General features: G+C 45.0%; 1 protein-coding gene across 4 annotated transcripts in view; it reads left to right on the top strand.

Moving 5' to 3' along the window:
* The first annotated feature begins 34 nt into the window (after nucleotides 1-34).
* LOC118944524 (non-muscle caldesmon-like) overlaps nucleotides 35-15,512 on the top strand; it is a 73,024-nt gene continuing 57,546 nt past the window's right edge. For all 4 annotated transcript variants that reach the window (XM_036964362.1, XM_036964360.1, XM_036964361.1 and 1 more), the window contains exon 1: nucleotides 35-321. In XM_036964362.1, the coding sequence (XP_036820257.1) occupies nucleotides 263-321 (59 nt within the window). In that variant the 5' untranslated portion in view covers nucleotides 35-262. The remainder of the gene's footprint in view (nucleotides 322-15,512) is intronic.

Genomic DNA, 15,512 nt, shown 5'->3' with positions numbered 1-15,512 from the left:
AAATAGAGAGACAGAGAAATAGAGAGAGAGAGAGAGAGAGAGAAGAGAGAGAGAGAGGGAGTTGAGAGAGAGAGATTAGAGACAGAGAGAGAGGGGAAGGAAACACCACATAAAGAGACAGAAGAGAGCCCTTCCTGGAACTCTCCAGTCCTCTCTGACTGCCACCGCTCACTGAGGGAGAAAGACAGCAGTGTTTTAAAGAGGAACAGAGTACCTGGGTGTCATTCTGCTGAGGGCTGAGACAAACAGAGGAGAAGAAGACATGTCTGGTCATTTACTAAGGAGAAACTCCAGCAAGGAAGGTCTGCAGAACCTGCTCAGGTACGAGAAGTGGAGCTTTGATACTCCTTCTGCCAGGTGTTGGTGTGTGTTGGTCCTTCTGCCAGGTGTTGGTGTTTGTTGGTCCTTCTGCCAGGTGTTTGGTGTGTGTTGGTCCTTCTGCCAGGTGTTTGGTGTGTGTTAGTTGGTCCTTCTGCCAGGTGTTGGTGTGTGTCAGTTGGTGTTTCTGCCAGGTGTTGGTGTGTGTTAGTCCTTCTGCTAGGTGTTGTGTGTGTTAGTTGGTGTTTCTGCCAGGTGTTGGTGTGTGTTGGTCCTTCTGCCAGGTGTTGTGTGTGTTAGTTGGAGTTTCTGCCAGGTGTTGATGTTTGTTGGTCCTTCTGCTAGGTGTTGTGTGTGTTAGTTGGTGTTTCTGCCAGGTGTTGGTGTGTGTTGGTCCTTCTGCCAGGTGTTGTGTGTGTTAGTTGGAGTTTCTGCCAGGTGTTGTGTGTGTTAGTTGGTGTTTTTGCATGGTGTTGGTGTGTGTTAGTTGGTGTTTCTGCCAGGTGTTGGTGTGTGTTAGTTGGTGTTTCTGCCAGGTGTGGTGTGTGTTGGTCCTTCTGCTAGGTGTTGTGTGTGTCAGTTGGTGTTTCTGCCAGGTGTTGGTGTGTGTTAGTCCTTCTGCTAGGTGTTGTGTGTGTTAGTTGGTGTTTCTGCCAGGTGTTGGTGTGTGTTGGTCCTTCTGCCAGGTGTTGTGTGTGTTAGTTGGAGTTTCTGCCAGGTGTTGGTGTGTGTTGGTCCTTCTGCCAGGTGTTGTGTGTGTGTTAGTTGGTGTTTCTGCCAGGTGTTGTGTGTGTTAGTTGGTGTTTTTGCATGGTGTTGGTGTGTGTTAGTTGGTGTTTCTGCCAGGTGTTGGTGTGTGTTAGTTGGTGTTTCTGCCAGGTGTGGTGTGTGTTAGTTGGTGTTTCTGCCAGGTGTTGGTGTGTGTTAGTTGGTGTTTCTGCCAGGTGTTGTGTGTGTTAGTTGGTGTTTCTGCCAGGTGTTGTGTGTGTGTTAGTTGGTGTTTCTGCCAGGTGTTGTGTGTGTTAGTTGGTGTTTCTGCCAGGTGATGGTGTGTGTTAGTTGGTGTTTTTGCCAGGTGATGGTGTGTGTTAGTTGGTGTTTTTGCCAGGTGTTGGTGTGTGTTAGTTGGTGTTTCTGCCAGGTGATGGTGTGTGTTGGTCCTTCTGCCAGGTGTTGTGTGTGTTAGTTGGTGTTTTTGCCAGGTGATGGTGTGTGTTAGTTGGTGTTTCTGCCAGGTGATGGTGTGTGTTGGTCCTTCTGCCAGGTGTTGTGTGTGTTAGTTGGTGTTTCTGCCAGGTGTTGGTGTGTGTTAGTTGGTGTTTCTGCCAGGTGTTGGTGTGTGTTGGTCCTTCTGCCAGGTGTGGTGTGTGTTAGTTGGTGTTTCTGCCAGGTGTTGTGTGTGTTAGTTGGTGTTTTTGCCAGGTGATGGTGTGTGTTAGTTGGTGTTTTTGCCAGGTGATGGTGTGTGTTAGTTGGTGTTTCTGCCAGGTGATGGTGTGTGTTAGTTGGTGTTTTTGCCAGGTGTTGGTGTGTGTTAGTTGGTGTTTCTGCCAGGTGTTGGTGTGTGTTAGTTGGTGTTTCTGCCAGGTGTTGGTGTGTGTTAGTTGGTGTTTTTGCCAGGTGATGGTGTGTGTTAGTTGGTGTTTCTGCCAGGTGTGGTGTGTGTTAGTTGGTGTTTCTGCCAGGTGTTGGTGTTTGATGGTCCTTCTGCCAGGTGTTTGGTGTGTGTTGGTCCTTCTGCCAGGTGTTTGGTGTGTGTTTGATGGTCCTTCTGCCAGGTGTTTGGTGTGTGTTGGTCCTTCTGCCAGGTGTTTGGTGTGTGTTTGATGGTCCTTCTGCCAGGTGTTTGGTGTGTGTTGGTCCTTCTGCCAGGTGTTTGGTGTGTGTTAGTTGGTCCTTCTGCCAGGTGTTTGGTGTGTGTTGGTCCTTCTGCCAGGTGTTTGGTGTGTGTTGGTCCTTCTGCCAGGTGTTGGTGTGTGTTAGTTGGTGTTTCTGCCAGGTGATGGTGTGTGTTAGTTGGTGTTTTTGCCAGGTGATGGTGTGTGTTAGTTGGTGTTTCTGCCAGGTGTGGTGTGTGTTGGTTGGTGTTTCTGCCAGGTGTTGTGTGTGTTGGTCCTTCTGCCAGGTGTGTTGTCTGGTTGTTTATTGATGATAATTAGATGTAACTGACCATCAGGTGTTCTGGGATGTAGCAACCTTCACATGTGATGTCTGTTACTGGGAGGTGAAACCTTCATATGTGATGTCTGTTACTGGGAGGTGAAACCTTCATATGTGATGTCTGTTACTGGGAGGTGAAGCCTTCATATGTGATGTCTGTTACTGAGAGGGACGTAATAACCTTCATATGTGATGTCTGTTACTAGGATGTGAAACCTTCATATGTGATGTCTGTTACTGGGAGGTGAAGCCTTCATATGTGATGTCTGTTACTGGGAGGTGAAACCTTCATATGTGATGTCTGTTACTGGGAGGTGAAACCTTCATATGTGATGTCTGTTACTGGGAGGTGAAACCTTCATATGTGATGTCTGTTACTGGGAGGTGAAACCTTCATATGTGATGTCTGTTACTGGGAGGTGAAACCTTCATGTGTGATGTCTGTTACTGGGAGGTGAAACCTTCATATCACCACCCTCTGTATCTCCATTCTGTGGTTCTGTGGAAAGTGGTTCAACGTTGACATGGTAGAAAAAGTAGCACATTCCTACTGCTCACTAACGTCTGAAGGGACGGCTTTATTAACCAGACACGTTAATAGTGTTCTTATTGAACAGCAGCCGCCGGTCTCACAGACATTCACTCTGCTGCATTCCCAAAGAGACAGTCTGTGCAGCAATTACCGACAACCACTTAATTACTGCTAATGGACAGGAAATTGGTCAAACAATGTCCTGCCCTACAGCACGGTGCCACTTTAGGAGAGCAACTCCTATACGACTCCAACTCCTATACAACTCCAACTCCTATACAACTCCTATACAACTCCAACTCCAATACAACTCCAACTCCTATACAACTCCAACTCCAATACAACTCCAACTCCTATACAACTCCAACTCTCATAGAACTCCAACTCCAATACAACTCCAACTCCTATACAACTCTTATACAACTCCAACTCCTATACAACTCCAACTCTTATACAACTCCAACTCCTATACAACTCCAACTCCTATACAACTCCTATACAACTCCAACTCTTATACAACTCCAACTCCTATACAACTCCAACTCTTATACAACTCCAACTCTTATACAAGCTGGAGTTAAAACCAGTTCTGATAAACACACACCCCTAAAGAAGACAATAGTGAGACCACTAACTTTACAAGGAGGGAACTATCTACCCCCCTCCCCCCCCTCCCTCATCAACTGGTGTTTGTTGTTCTGCTGGAGGTTAAATTGGACCCCTCCCTTCCTCCCCCGGGGACCACCCGCCAGGCCTTTGATTGGGGCTCAGGGGTTTGACCTGTTGAGGGGGGGGGGGGGGTATGTAATAATAATAATAACTTAGTGAGTGTTTATATTTGGTGAGATGGATCGGCCAATCATCTTCGGAAGAGAGAAGAGAGGTGAGAGAGAGCTGACATTATTTAGGAAATGGAAATAAATCTCCATGTGATGTATGTTTCTCTCCTGTTTTGATTTGAGGCTGCAGGGTGGTGGGGTCGGAGGGATAAAGAACACTTTTAGATACAGCAAAGTGATTCATGACGTACGTGACTATCTGCGGCTGTCAATCCAGATAAATAATGAAATTATTATCTCACCTTGTTGATCATAAAGCGAATGTCTAAATATGTCTAAATATTTTTTGCTCAGTTATTGACCCGGACCACCAACAACTACAGTACTGTAGACTATGTGCTGAACTTTTCGGTGAGCTAATGCTTCTCACTGTTTCAAACGAAAGCAAGCAGAAACCCGTTAACGTTTGACACCAGACCAGTGAAAACAGGGGGAGAGCGGAAGATCACCAGAACAGCAACGATCCCCCATCACCACAATGAGAAGACAGTGGTGATAGGACCTCTGTAGCATCATCACCACAATGAGAAGAGAGTGGTGATAGGACCTCTTTAACAGCATCATCACCATCAGAAGAGAGTGGTGATAGGACCTCTGTAACATCATCATCACCATGAGAAGAGAGTGGTGATAGGACCTCTGTAACAGCATCATCACAATGATGAGAGAGTGGTGATAGGACCTCTGTAACAGCATCATCACAATGAGAAGAGAGTGGTGATAGGACCTCTGTAACATCATCATCACCATGAGAAGATAGTGATGATAGGACCTCTGTAACAGCATCACAATGAGAAGATAGTGATGATAGGACCTCTGTAACAGCATCACAATGAGAAGATAGTGATGATAGGACCTCTGTAACAGCATCATCACAATGATGAGAGAGTGGTGATAGGACCTCTGTAACATCATCACAATGAGAAGATAGTGATGATAGGACCTCTGTAACAGCATCACAATGAGAAGATAGTGATGATAGGACCTCTGTAACAGCATCATCACAATGATGAGAGAGTGGTGATAGGACCTCTGTAACATCATCACAATGAGAAGATAGTGATGATAGGACCTCTGTAACAGCATCACAATGAGAAGATAGTGATGATAGGACCTCTGTAGCAGCATCATCACAATGAGAAGAGAGTGGTGATAGGACCTCTGTAACAGCATCATCACAATGAGAAGAGAGTGGTGATAGGACCTCTATAGCAGCATCATCACAATGAGAAGAGAGTGGTGATAGGACCTCTGTAACAGCATCACAATGAGAAGAGAGTGGTGATAGGACCTCTGTAACAGCATCACAATGAGAAGATAGTGATGATAGGACCTCTGTAGCAGCATCATCACAATGAGAAGATAGTGGTGATAGGACCTCTGTAACATCATCACAATGAGAAGATAGTGATGATAGGACCTCTGTAACAGCATCACAATGAGAAGATAGTGATGATAGGACCTCTGTAGCAGCATCATCACAATGAGAAGAGAGTGGTGATAGGACCTCTGTAACAACAGCATCACAATGAGAAGAGAGTGGTGATAGGACCTCTATAGCAGCATCATCACCATGAGAAGAGAGTGGTGATAGGACCTCTATAGCAGCATCATCACCATGAGAAGAGAGTGGTGATAGGACCTCTGTAACAGCATCACCACAATGAGAAGAGAGTGGTGATAGGACCTCTGTAACAACAGCATCACAATGAGAAGAGAGTGGTGATAGGACCTCTATAGCAGCATCATCACCATGAGAAGAGAGTGGTGATAGGACCTCTATAGCAGCATCACCACAATGAGAAGAGAGTGGTGATAGGACCTCTGTAACAGCATCACCACAATGAGAAGAGAGTGGTGATAGGACCTCTATAAGTAAGTCACTCAACCACTTTTACTGCTTCTTAGCTAATCAGAGAGTAGCTCATCTCTGATCCGTTTTTAACATATTTGTTCTGGACCAGCCAATCGGTGACAGATTAACAACCCTGGACAACCAATCAGTTGCAAATAGAACACGATCACAGCCAACTAGGACTCTTCCAGGTCTGTGTCGGCAGAGGGACTTTTAAACTGCCGTTACGCCGTTATTTCACAGGATGAGATTCAGTTTAATGGAAGGAAAAATAGCTTGTCCTCAAAACCAGCTGCTGGCTCTGCTTGACTGTTCAGGGTTAGTGACTGGCTCTGCTTGACTGTTCAGGGTTAGTGACTGGCTCTGCTTGACTGTTCAGGGTTAGTGACTGGCTCTGCTTGACTGTTAGTGACTGGCTCTGCTTGACTGTTAGTGACTGGCTCTGCTTGACTGTTCAGGGTTAGTGGCTGGCTCTGCTTGACTGTTCAGGGTTAGTGACTGGCTCTGCTTGACTGTTCAGGGTTAGTGACTGGCTCTGCTTGACTGTTCAGGGTTAGTGACTGGCTCTGCTTGACTGTTAGTGACTGGCTCTGCTTGACTGTTCAGGGTTAGTGACTGGCTCTGCTTGACTGTTAGTGACTGGCTCTGCTTGACTGTTAGTGACTGGCTCTGCTTGACTGTTCAGGGTTAGTGACTGGCTCTGCTTGACTGTTAGTGACTGGCTCTGCTTGACTGTTCAGGGTTAGTGACTGGCTCTGCTTGACTGTTAGTGACTGGCTCTGCTTGACTGTTAGTGACTGGCTCAGCTTGACTGTTCAGGGTTAGTGACTGGCTCTGCTTGACTGTTCAGGGTTAGTGACTGGCTCTGCTTGACTGTTCAGGGTTAGTGACTGGCTCTGCTTGACTGTTCAGGGTTAGTGGCTGGCTCTGCTTGACTGATCAGGGTTAGTGGCTGGCTCTGCTTGACTGTTCAGGGTTAGTGGCTGGCTCTGCTTGACTGTTCAGGGTTAGTGGCTGGCTCTGCTTGACTGATCAGGGTTAGTGACTGGCTCTGCTTGACTGTTCAGGGTTAGTGGCTGGCTCTGCTTGACTGTTCAGGGTTAGTGACTGGCTCTGCTTGACTGTTCAGGGTTAGTGGCTGGCTCTGCTTGACTGTTCAGGGTTAGTGGCTGGCTCTGCTTGACTGATCAGGGTTAGTGACTGGCTCTGCTTGACTGTTCAGGGTTAGTGGCTGGCTCTGCTTGACTGATCAGGGTTAGTGACTGGCTCTGCTTGACTGTTCAGGGTTAGTGGCTGGCTCTGCTTGACTGTTCAGGGTTAGTGGCTGGCTCTGCTTGACTGATCAGGGTTAGTGACTGGCTCTGCTTGACTGTTCAGGGTTAGTGACTGGCTCTGCTTGACTGTTCAGGGTTAGTGACTGGCTCTGCTTGACTGTTCAGGGTTAGTGGCTGGCTCTGCTTGACTGTTCAGGGTTAGTGACTGGCTCTGCTTGACTGTTCAGGGTTAGTGGCTGGCTCTGCTTGACTGTTCAGGGTTAGTGACTGGCTCTGCTTGACTGTTCAGGGTTAGTGGCTGGCTCTGCTTGACTGTTCAGGGTTAGTGACTGGCTCTGCTTGACTGTTCAGGGTTAGTGGCTGGCTGGGCAGCGGTGCATGACAGTGCAGCCCAGGGCCTGTGTCATCCAAAGGGCTATTTGACAACTTCCAGCTGGCTGGGGGCAGGTTGAAGTGAGGGCTGGCTGGGGGCAGGTTGTAGTGAGGGCTGGCTGGGGGCAGGTTGTAGTGAGGGCTGGCTGGGGGCAGGTTGTAGTGAGGACTGGCCAGTTCATCCACAGATCTCTTGGGGAAGGTTCCATGTAGAGCAAATGCTGAGTGTGACTTCACTTATGGCCTTGTTCCATCACTCTTTCTCCATCACTCTTTCTCCATCACACACCAGTATGTCACCAGAGTTTATTTGAATGTCGGCTCCTGTGTTCGTTTCTGGGAACCGTGTTTCCATCAGGAGTGTGTGACACTAGAGACTTGAGGTGAGCAGAAACAACAACCTCTGTATCATTAAGACAGTTACTATGGCAGAAGGTGTTAAAAACCCCATGTTCACTGTTAGCCCGTTGTGATGTAAACGCCAGATGAAAAGTAACGGTGGCCTGGAGACCCCAAGTCAGAGCAGTTCCACTGGACACATGGCTCAGTGAGACACGGGCGCCAGAGATGGACACAGAACAGTCTGAGCCTTCAGGTGGAAACTCGCTCAGTGAGACACGGGCGCCAGAGATGGAAACAGAACAGTCTGAGCCTTCAGGTGGAAACTCGCTCAGTGAGACACGGGCGCCAGACATGGAAACAGAACAGTCTGAGCCTTCAGGTGGGAACTCGCTCAGTGAGACACGGGCGCCAGACATGGAAACAGAAAGGTCTGAGCCTTCAGGTGGAAACTCGCTCAGGGAGACACGGGCGCCAGAGATGGAAACAGAACAGTCTGAGCCTTCAGGTGGAAACTCGCTCAGGGAGACACGGGCGCCAGACATGGAAACAGAACAGTCTGAGCCTTCAGGTGGGAACTCGCTCAGTGAGACACGGGCGCCAGAGATGGAAACAGAACAGTCTGAGCCTTCAGGTGGAAACTCGCTCAGTGAGACACGGGCGCCAGAGATGGAAACAGAACAGTCTGAGCCTTCAGGTGGAAACTCGCTCAGGGAGACACGGGCGCCAGACATGGAAACAGAAAGGTCTGAGCCTTCAGGTGGAAACTCGCTCAGTGAGACACGGGCGCCAGACATGGAAACAGAACAGTCTGAGCCTTCAGGTGGAAACTCGCTCAGGGAGACACGGGCGCCAGACATGGAAACAGAAAGGTCTGAGCCTTCAGGTGGAAACTCGCTCAGTGAGACACGGGCGCCAGACATGGAAACAGAACAGTCTGAGCCTTCAGGTGGAAACTCGCTCAGGGAGACACGGGCGCCAGACATGGAAACAGAACAGTCTGAGCCTTCAGGTGGGAACTCGCTCAGTGAGACACGGGCGCCAGAGATGGAAACAGAACAGTCTGAGCCTTCAGGTGGAAACTCGCTCAGTGAGACACGGGCACCAGACATGGAAACAGAAAGGTCTGAGCCTTCAGGTGGAAACTCGCTCAGTGAGACACGGGCACCAGACATGGAAACAGAAAGGTCTGAGCCTTCAGGTGGAAACTCGCTCAGGGAGACACGGGAGCCAGAGATGGACACAGAACAGTCTGAGCCTTCAGGTGGAAACTCGCTCAGTGAGACACGGGAGCCAGAGATGGAAACAGAACAGTCTGAGCCTTCAGGTGGAAACTCGCTCAGGGAGACACGGGAGCCAGAGATGGAAACAGAACAGTCTGAGCCTTCAGGTGGAAACTCGCTCAGGGAGACACGGGAGCCAGAGATGGACACAGAACAGTCTGAGCCTTCAGGTGGAAACTCGCTCAGTGAGACACGGGCGCCACAGATGGACACAGAACAGTCTGAGCCTTCAGGTGGAAACTCGCTCAGGGAGACACGGGCACCAGACATGGAAACAGAAAGGTCTGAGCCTTCAGGTGGAAACTCGCTCAGGGAGACACGGGAGCCAGAGATGGACACAGAACAGTCTGAGCCTTCAGGTGGAAACTCGCTCAGGGAGTCCACAGATTATTGTCATCTGGACTGAGGCACTCATGATGGGGGCTAGGTGGAGGGTGAGGGAAGTTAGTCATGTCCTTCAGGAGTGGATTTACAGTAATTCATGTAAAAAAATCATATGCGTCTGACGTCTCCTTCCCCCAGACTAGAGTTAGGTGGGTTTAGGTGAAATGTGGGGTCTCCTTCCCCCAGACTAGAGTTAGGTGGGCTATCAGACTATAGATTAATATCACAGATGATAGATTAATGACACAGATATCAGAATATAGGTTAATGTCACAGATATCTGACTATAGATTAATGACACAGCTATCAGACTATAGATTAATGAAACAGATTATAGATTAATGTCACTGATATCAGACTATAGATTAATGCCACAGATATCTGACTATAGATTCATGACACAGATATCTGACTATAGATTAATGACACAGATATCTCACTATAGATTAATGTCACTGATATCACACTATAGATTAATGACACAGATATCTGACTATAGATTAATGTCACTGATATCTGACTATAGATTAATGTCACTGATAGCTGACTATAGATTAATGACACAGATATCTCACTATAGAAGTAATGTCACAGATTATAGATTCATGTCACAGATATCAGACTATAGAAGTAATGTCACAGATATCTGACTATAGATTAATGAAACATATCAGAATATTGGTTAATGTCACAGATATCTGACTATAGAAGTAATGTCAAAGATTATAGATTCATGTCACAGATATAAAACTATAGATTCATGTCACAGATATCAGAATATAGATTAATGACACAGATATCAGACTATAGATTAATGACACAGATTATAGATTAATGTCACTGATATCAGACTATAGATTAATGACACAGATTATACATTAATGTCACTGATATCAGACTATAGATTAATGACACAGATTATAGATTAATGTCAATGATATCAGACTATAGATATCAGACTGTAGATTAATGTCACTGATATCAGACTATAGATTAATGACACTGATATCAGACTATAGATTAATGTCACTGATATCAGACTATAGATTAATGACACTGATATCAGACCGCAGATTAATGTCACTGATATCAGACTATAGATTAATGTCACTGATATAAAACTATAGATTAATGACACTGATATCAGACTATAGATTAATGACACAGCTATCAGACTATAGATTAATGACACAGATATCAGACTATAGATTAATGTCACAGATTATAGATTAATGTCACAGATATCAGAATATAGATTAATGACACTGATATCAGACTATAGATTAATGACACTGACATCAGACTATAGATTAATGTCACAGATTATAGATTAATGACACAGCTATCAGACAATAGATTAATAACACAGATATCAGACTATAGATTAATGACACTGATATCAGACTATAGATTAATGTCACTGATATCAGACTATAGATTAATGTCACTGATATCAGACTATAGATTAATGTCACTGATATCAGACTATAGATTAATGTCACTGATATCAGACTATAGATTAATGTCACTGATATCAGACTATAGATTAATGACACAGATTATAGATTCATGTCACTGATATCAGACTATAGATTAATGTCACTGATATCAGACTATAGATTAATGTCACTGATATCAGTCTATAGTTTAATTTCACTGATATCATACTATAGATTAATGTCACTGATATCAGACTATAGATTAATGTCACTGATATCAGACTATAGATTAATGTCACTGATATCAGACTACAGATTAATGTCACAGATATCAGACTACAGATTAATGTCACTGATATCAGACTACAGATTAATGTCACTGATATCAGACTATAGATTAATGTCACTGATATCAGACTATAGATTAATGTCTCTGATATCAGACTATAGATTAATGTCACTGATATCAGATTATAGATTAATGTCACTGAAATCAGACTATAGATTAATGACACTGATATCAGACTATAGATTAATGTCACAGATATCAGTCTATAGTTTAATTTCACTGATATCATACTATAGATTAATGTCACTGATATCAGACTATAGATTAATGTCACTGATATCAGACTATAGATTAATGTCACTGATATCAGACTACAGATTAATGTCACAGATATCAGACTACAGATGAATGTCACAGATATCAGACTATAGATTAATGTCACTGATATCAGGCTATAGATTAATGTCACTGATATCAGACTATAGATTAATGTCACTGATATCAGACTATAGATTAATGTCACTGATATCAGACTATAGATTAATGTCACTGATATCAGACTGTAGATTAATGTCACTGATATCAGACTACAGATTAATGTCACTGATATCAGACTATAGATTAATGTCACAGATATCAGACTACAGATGAATGTCACTGATATCAGACTATAGATTAATGTCACAGATATCAGACTATAGATTAATGTCACTGATATCAGACTACAGATTAATGTCACAGATATCAGTGGCACCTCACTGACCAGACCTGTTTCTGATTATGATACACTAACACACAGTGTGTACCAGAATCCAAACAGAATGTACTTTTTGCTCAGGGACATGTTTGCATTGTGTATTTCAAATCAGGGCAAATTGTGTTTGAGTAAAGCAAAGACTCCGTTACAGTTCAGAATCGTTACAATGCCGACGTCACAACTTCTTACCCTTGGAGGGTACTTCCTTCTATTCTAAGTGCTTTGCTCACGATTGCTTGTTTCAATCTTTTATTTCGTCCCGTATTGTGACAGAAAACTTCAATGGCTTAACAATGTCTGCTAAAGCTAAATGACTAAAGCCAAGTTTCATCATTGCAGTTCATTGACTCTCTACTGTCTACGTCTGTCTGTGAGGTTTGAGGTTGTTGCTGTCTCACAAACAGGAGTGTGATAGACGGTAGTCGTGTAGCAGCCCCGCGGCTGTATCACTGCCTGTCTGGTTCAGTTGCTTTAGCCATCTGCGTCACTTAGTGATGACATCATAAAAATTACATTGAAGGGTCTGGGTTCACGTCCTGGTGTCATGGACTAGACGTAACATAGTACATGTAAATCCGGGGGAAAACTCAAATTAGTAAGATATGTTATGTTATGTTTGGTATAAGACAGATGGTTACTTAACGCAAAACGCAAAAAACAAAGGTAACGTTATTGGTTGGGGTGGATGGGTAGGCATTATTATTATCTGACCCTGCTGGTCATCTATGAACGTTTGAACATCTTGGCCATGTTCTGTTATCATCTCCACCCGGCACAGCCAGAAGAGGACTGGCCACCCCACAGGGCCTGGTTCCTCTCTAGGTTTCTTCCTAGATTCCTGCCTTTCTAGGGAGTGTTTCCTAGCCACCCTTCCTAGTGGCTAGGAAACACTCCCTAGAAAGGCAGGAATCTACACCTGCATTGCTTGCTGTTTGGGGTTTTAGGCTGGGTTTCTGTACAGCACTTTGTGACATCGGCGGATGTAAGAAGGGCTTTATAAATACATTTGATTGATGGATATAACACGAACATCTAGCAACCCAAAGGTTGTGAGTTCGAATCTCATCAAGGACTACTTTAGCTAATTAGCAATCTTTCAACTACTTGCTATTTTTAGCTACTTTGCATTTACTTAGCATGTTAGCTAATGCGAATTGTAATTCATAACACATCATACTAAATGGATTGTCTCGGGATTTACGTATAGAATAATATGAAATGCTCTGAGACCAGGTTGCAGCGGGTTCAATAGAGTCTTTTATGGCTGGAACTTCCCTAATGGAGATGACATCATCTGGGGGAGAAACACACACACACACACACACACACACACACACACACACACACACACACCCTCCTGCCCTCTCCACCACCCCTCTCAATCTGTCTCCCAGACCTCGACTGTCTCCATCTCCCCCGAGCGGAAGAAGTGACACGCCTCAGATAGAGTTTTACCCGTCAAACCCAGAGCACACGTGTCATAACCCAGGGACGCACAAGTCATTATGTAGTATGAGAGAAAATGCTGATAGAAGGGACATCCTCAACATGGAAAGGGTTGGGAAGAGTTGGAAAGGGTTAGGAAGAGTTGGAAAGGGTTGGAAAGGGTTGGGAAGAGTTGGAAAGGGTTGGGAAGAGTTGGAAAGGGTTGGAAAGGGTTGGGTAAGAGTTGGAAAGGGTTGGGAAGGGTTGGAAAGGGTTAGGAAGAGTTGGAAAGGGTTGGAAAGGGTTGGAAGGGTTGGAAAGGGTTGGGACGGGTTGGGAAGAGTTGGAAAGGGTTGGGAAGAGTTGGAAAGGGTTACTATGAGTTGGGATGTTGCTACAGACTTGGTTGTGGAAACAATAGTGCGAAAGGGAAAGGTTGGTCTTCACAGTATGTTTTCCTGTTCTCTTCTGTTCTCCCACAACCACATCTCTACTCTAACTAGCATATGCTGCTACACTGTGGGTTTTACACTGAGTGGACAAAACATTAGGAACACCTGCTCTTTCCATGACATAGACTGACCAGGTGAATCCAGGTGAAAATCTATGATCCCCTTATTGATGTCACTTGTTAAATCTGCTTCAATCAGTGTAGATGAAGGGGAGGAGACAGGTTAAAGAATGATTTTTAAGCCTTGAATCAATTGAGACATGGATTGTGTGTGTGTGCGCCATTCAGAGGGCAAGACAATAGATTGAAGTGCCTTTGAAAAGGGTATGATCGTAGGTGCCAGGTGCACCGGCTTGAGAACTGCAACTCTGGTGGGTTTTTCACGCTCAACAGTTTCCCGTGTGAATCAAGAATGTTCCAAAACCCAAAGGACATCCTGTAGGAGGCATTGGAGTCGACATGAACCAGCATCCCTGTGGAACACTTTCAACACCTTGTAGAGACTCTGTGGAAGGCTTTGAACACCTTGTAGAGACTCTGTGGAAGGCTTTCAACACCTTGTAGAGACTCTGTGGAAGGCTTTCAACACCTTGTAGAGTCCCTGTGGAACACTTTCAACACCTTGTAGAGTCCCTGTGGAAGGCTTTCAACACCTTGTAGAGACTCTGTGGAAGGCTTTCAACACCTTGTAGAGTCCCTGTGGAACACTTTCAACACCTTGTAGAGTCCCTGTGGAAGGCTTTCAACACCTTGTAGAGACTCTGTGGAAGGCTTTCAACACCTTGTAGAGACCCTGTGGAAGGCTTTCAACACCTTGTAGAGACCCTGTGGAAGGCTTTCAACACATTGTAGAGACCCTGTGGAAGGCTTTCAACACCTTGTAGAGACCCTGTGGAAGGCTTTCGACACCTTGTAGAGACCCTGTGGAAGGCTTTCAACACCTTGTAGAGACCCTGTGGAAGGCTTTCAACACCTTGTAGAGACTCTGTGGAAGGCTTTCAACACCTTGTAGAGTCCCTGTGGAACACTTTCAACACCTTGTAGAGACTCTGTGGAAGGCTTTCAACACCTTGTAGAGACCCTGTGGAAGGCTTTCAACACATTGTAGAGACCCTGTGGAAGGCTTTCGACACCTTATAGAGTCCATGACCCCGATGAATTGAGGCTGTTCTGAGGGCAACAGGGGCCGCAACTCAATATTAGGAATATGTTCCTAATGTTTTGTACCCTCAAACTCTCTTTTGGCAGTGAATGACCTCCTCTGGCCATAGAGAATACATGGGTGGTGTTGGTTTTGTCAGTATACACTGTACAGTACAGTCCTGGTGGCATTATGAGAGAGGTTTACACAGATTAAAAGTGCACTATGCAATAATTACTGCTTTTCAATGGTAATTTTAATTAGGATTAAGGACCCACATGAATAAGGATTGTGGCTTTAAATGTTTAATTCCTCTTGTTTGTCTTATTGTTTGGAGACTGAGACTGAGACTGAGAGGTACCTCTGTTTGTTGCTGTGCTGGCCACATCATACTTCCTGTTCAGACTGGCCAATCCCAGGCCAGATCCTCAGGTGACCTATTTTGGCTGCTGTGATCCTGTGGTGACCTAGGTTGGCTGATGTTTTTTCAGTAGCATACAGCTCTCTAACACAGTAAATACGTCAGGGCTTATTTTCACTGAATATAGTTATCAGAGTGACTGAATAGAGCTATCAGAGTGACCGAATAGATTTATCAGAGTGACTGAATATAGTTATCAGAGTGACTGAATAGAGTTATCAGAGTGACCGAAT

The sequence above is a fragment of the Oncorhynchus mykiss genome, chromosome 26 (genome assembly GCF_013265735.2).
Source record: "Oncorhynchus mykiss isolate Arlee chromosome 26, USDA_OmykA_1.1, whole genome shotgun sequence".
Taxonomy (NCBI): domain Eukaryota; kingdom Metazoa; phylum Chordata; class Actinopteri; order Salmoniformes; family Salmonidae; genus Oncorhynchus; species Oncorhynchus mykiss.
Note: the sequence above shows the minus strand (reverse complement) of the source record. Positions and strands in the feature narration are given on the sequence as shown.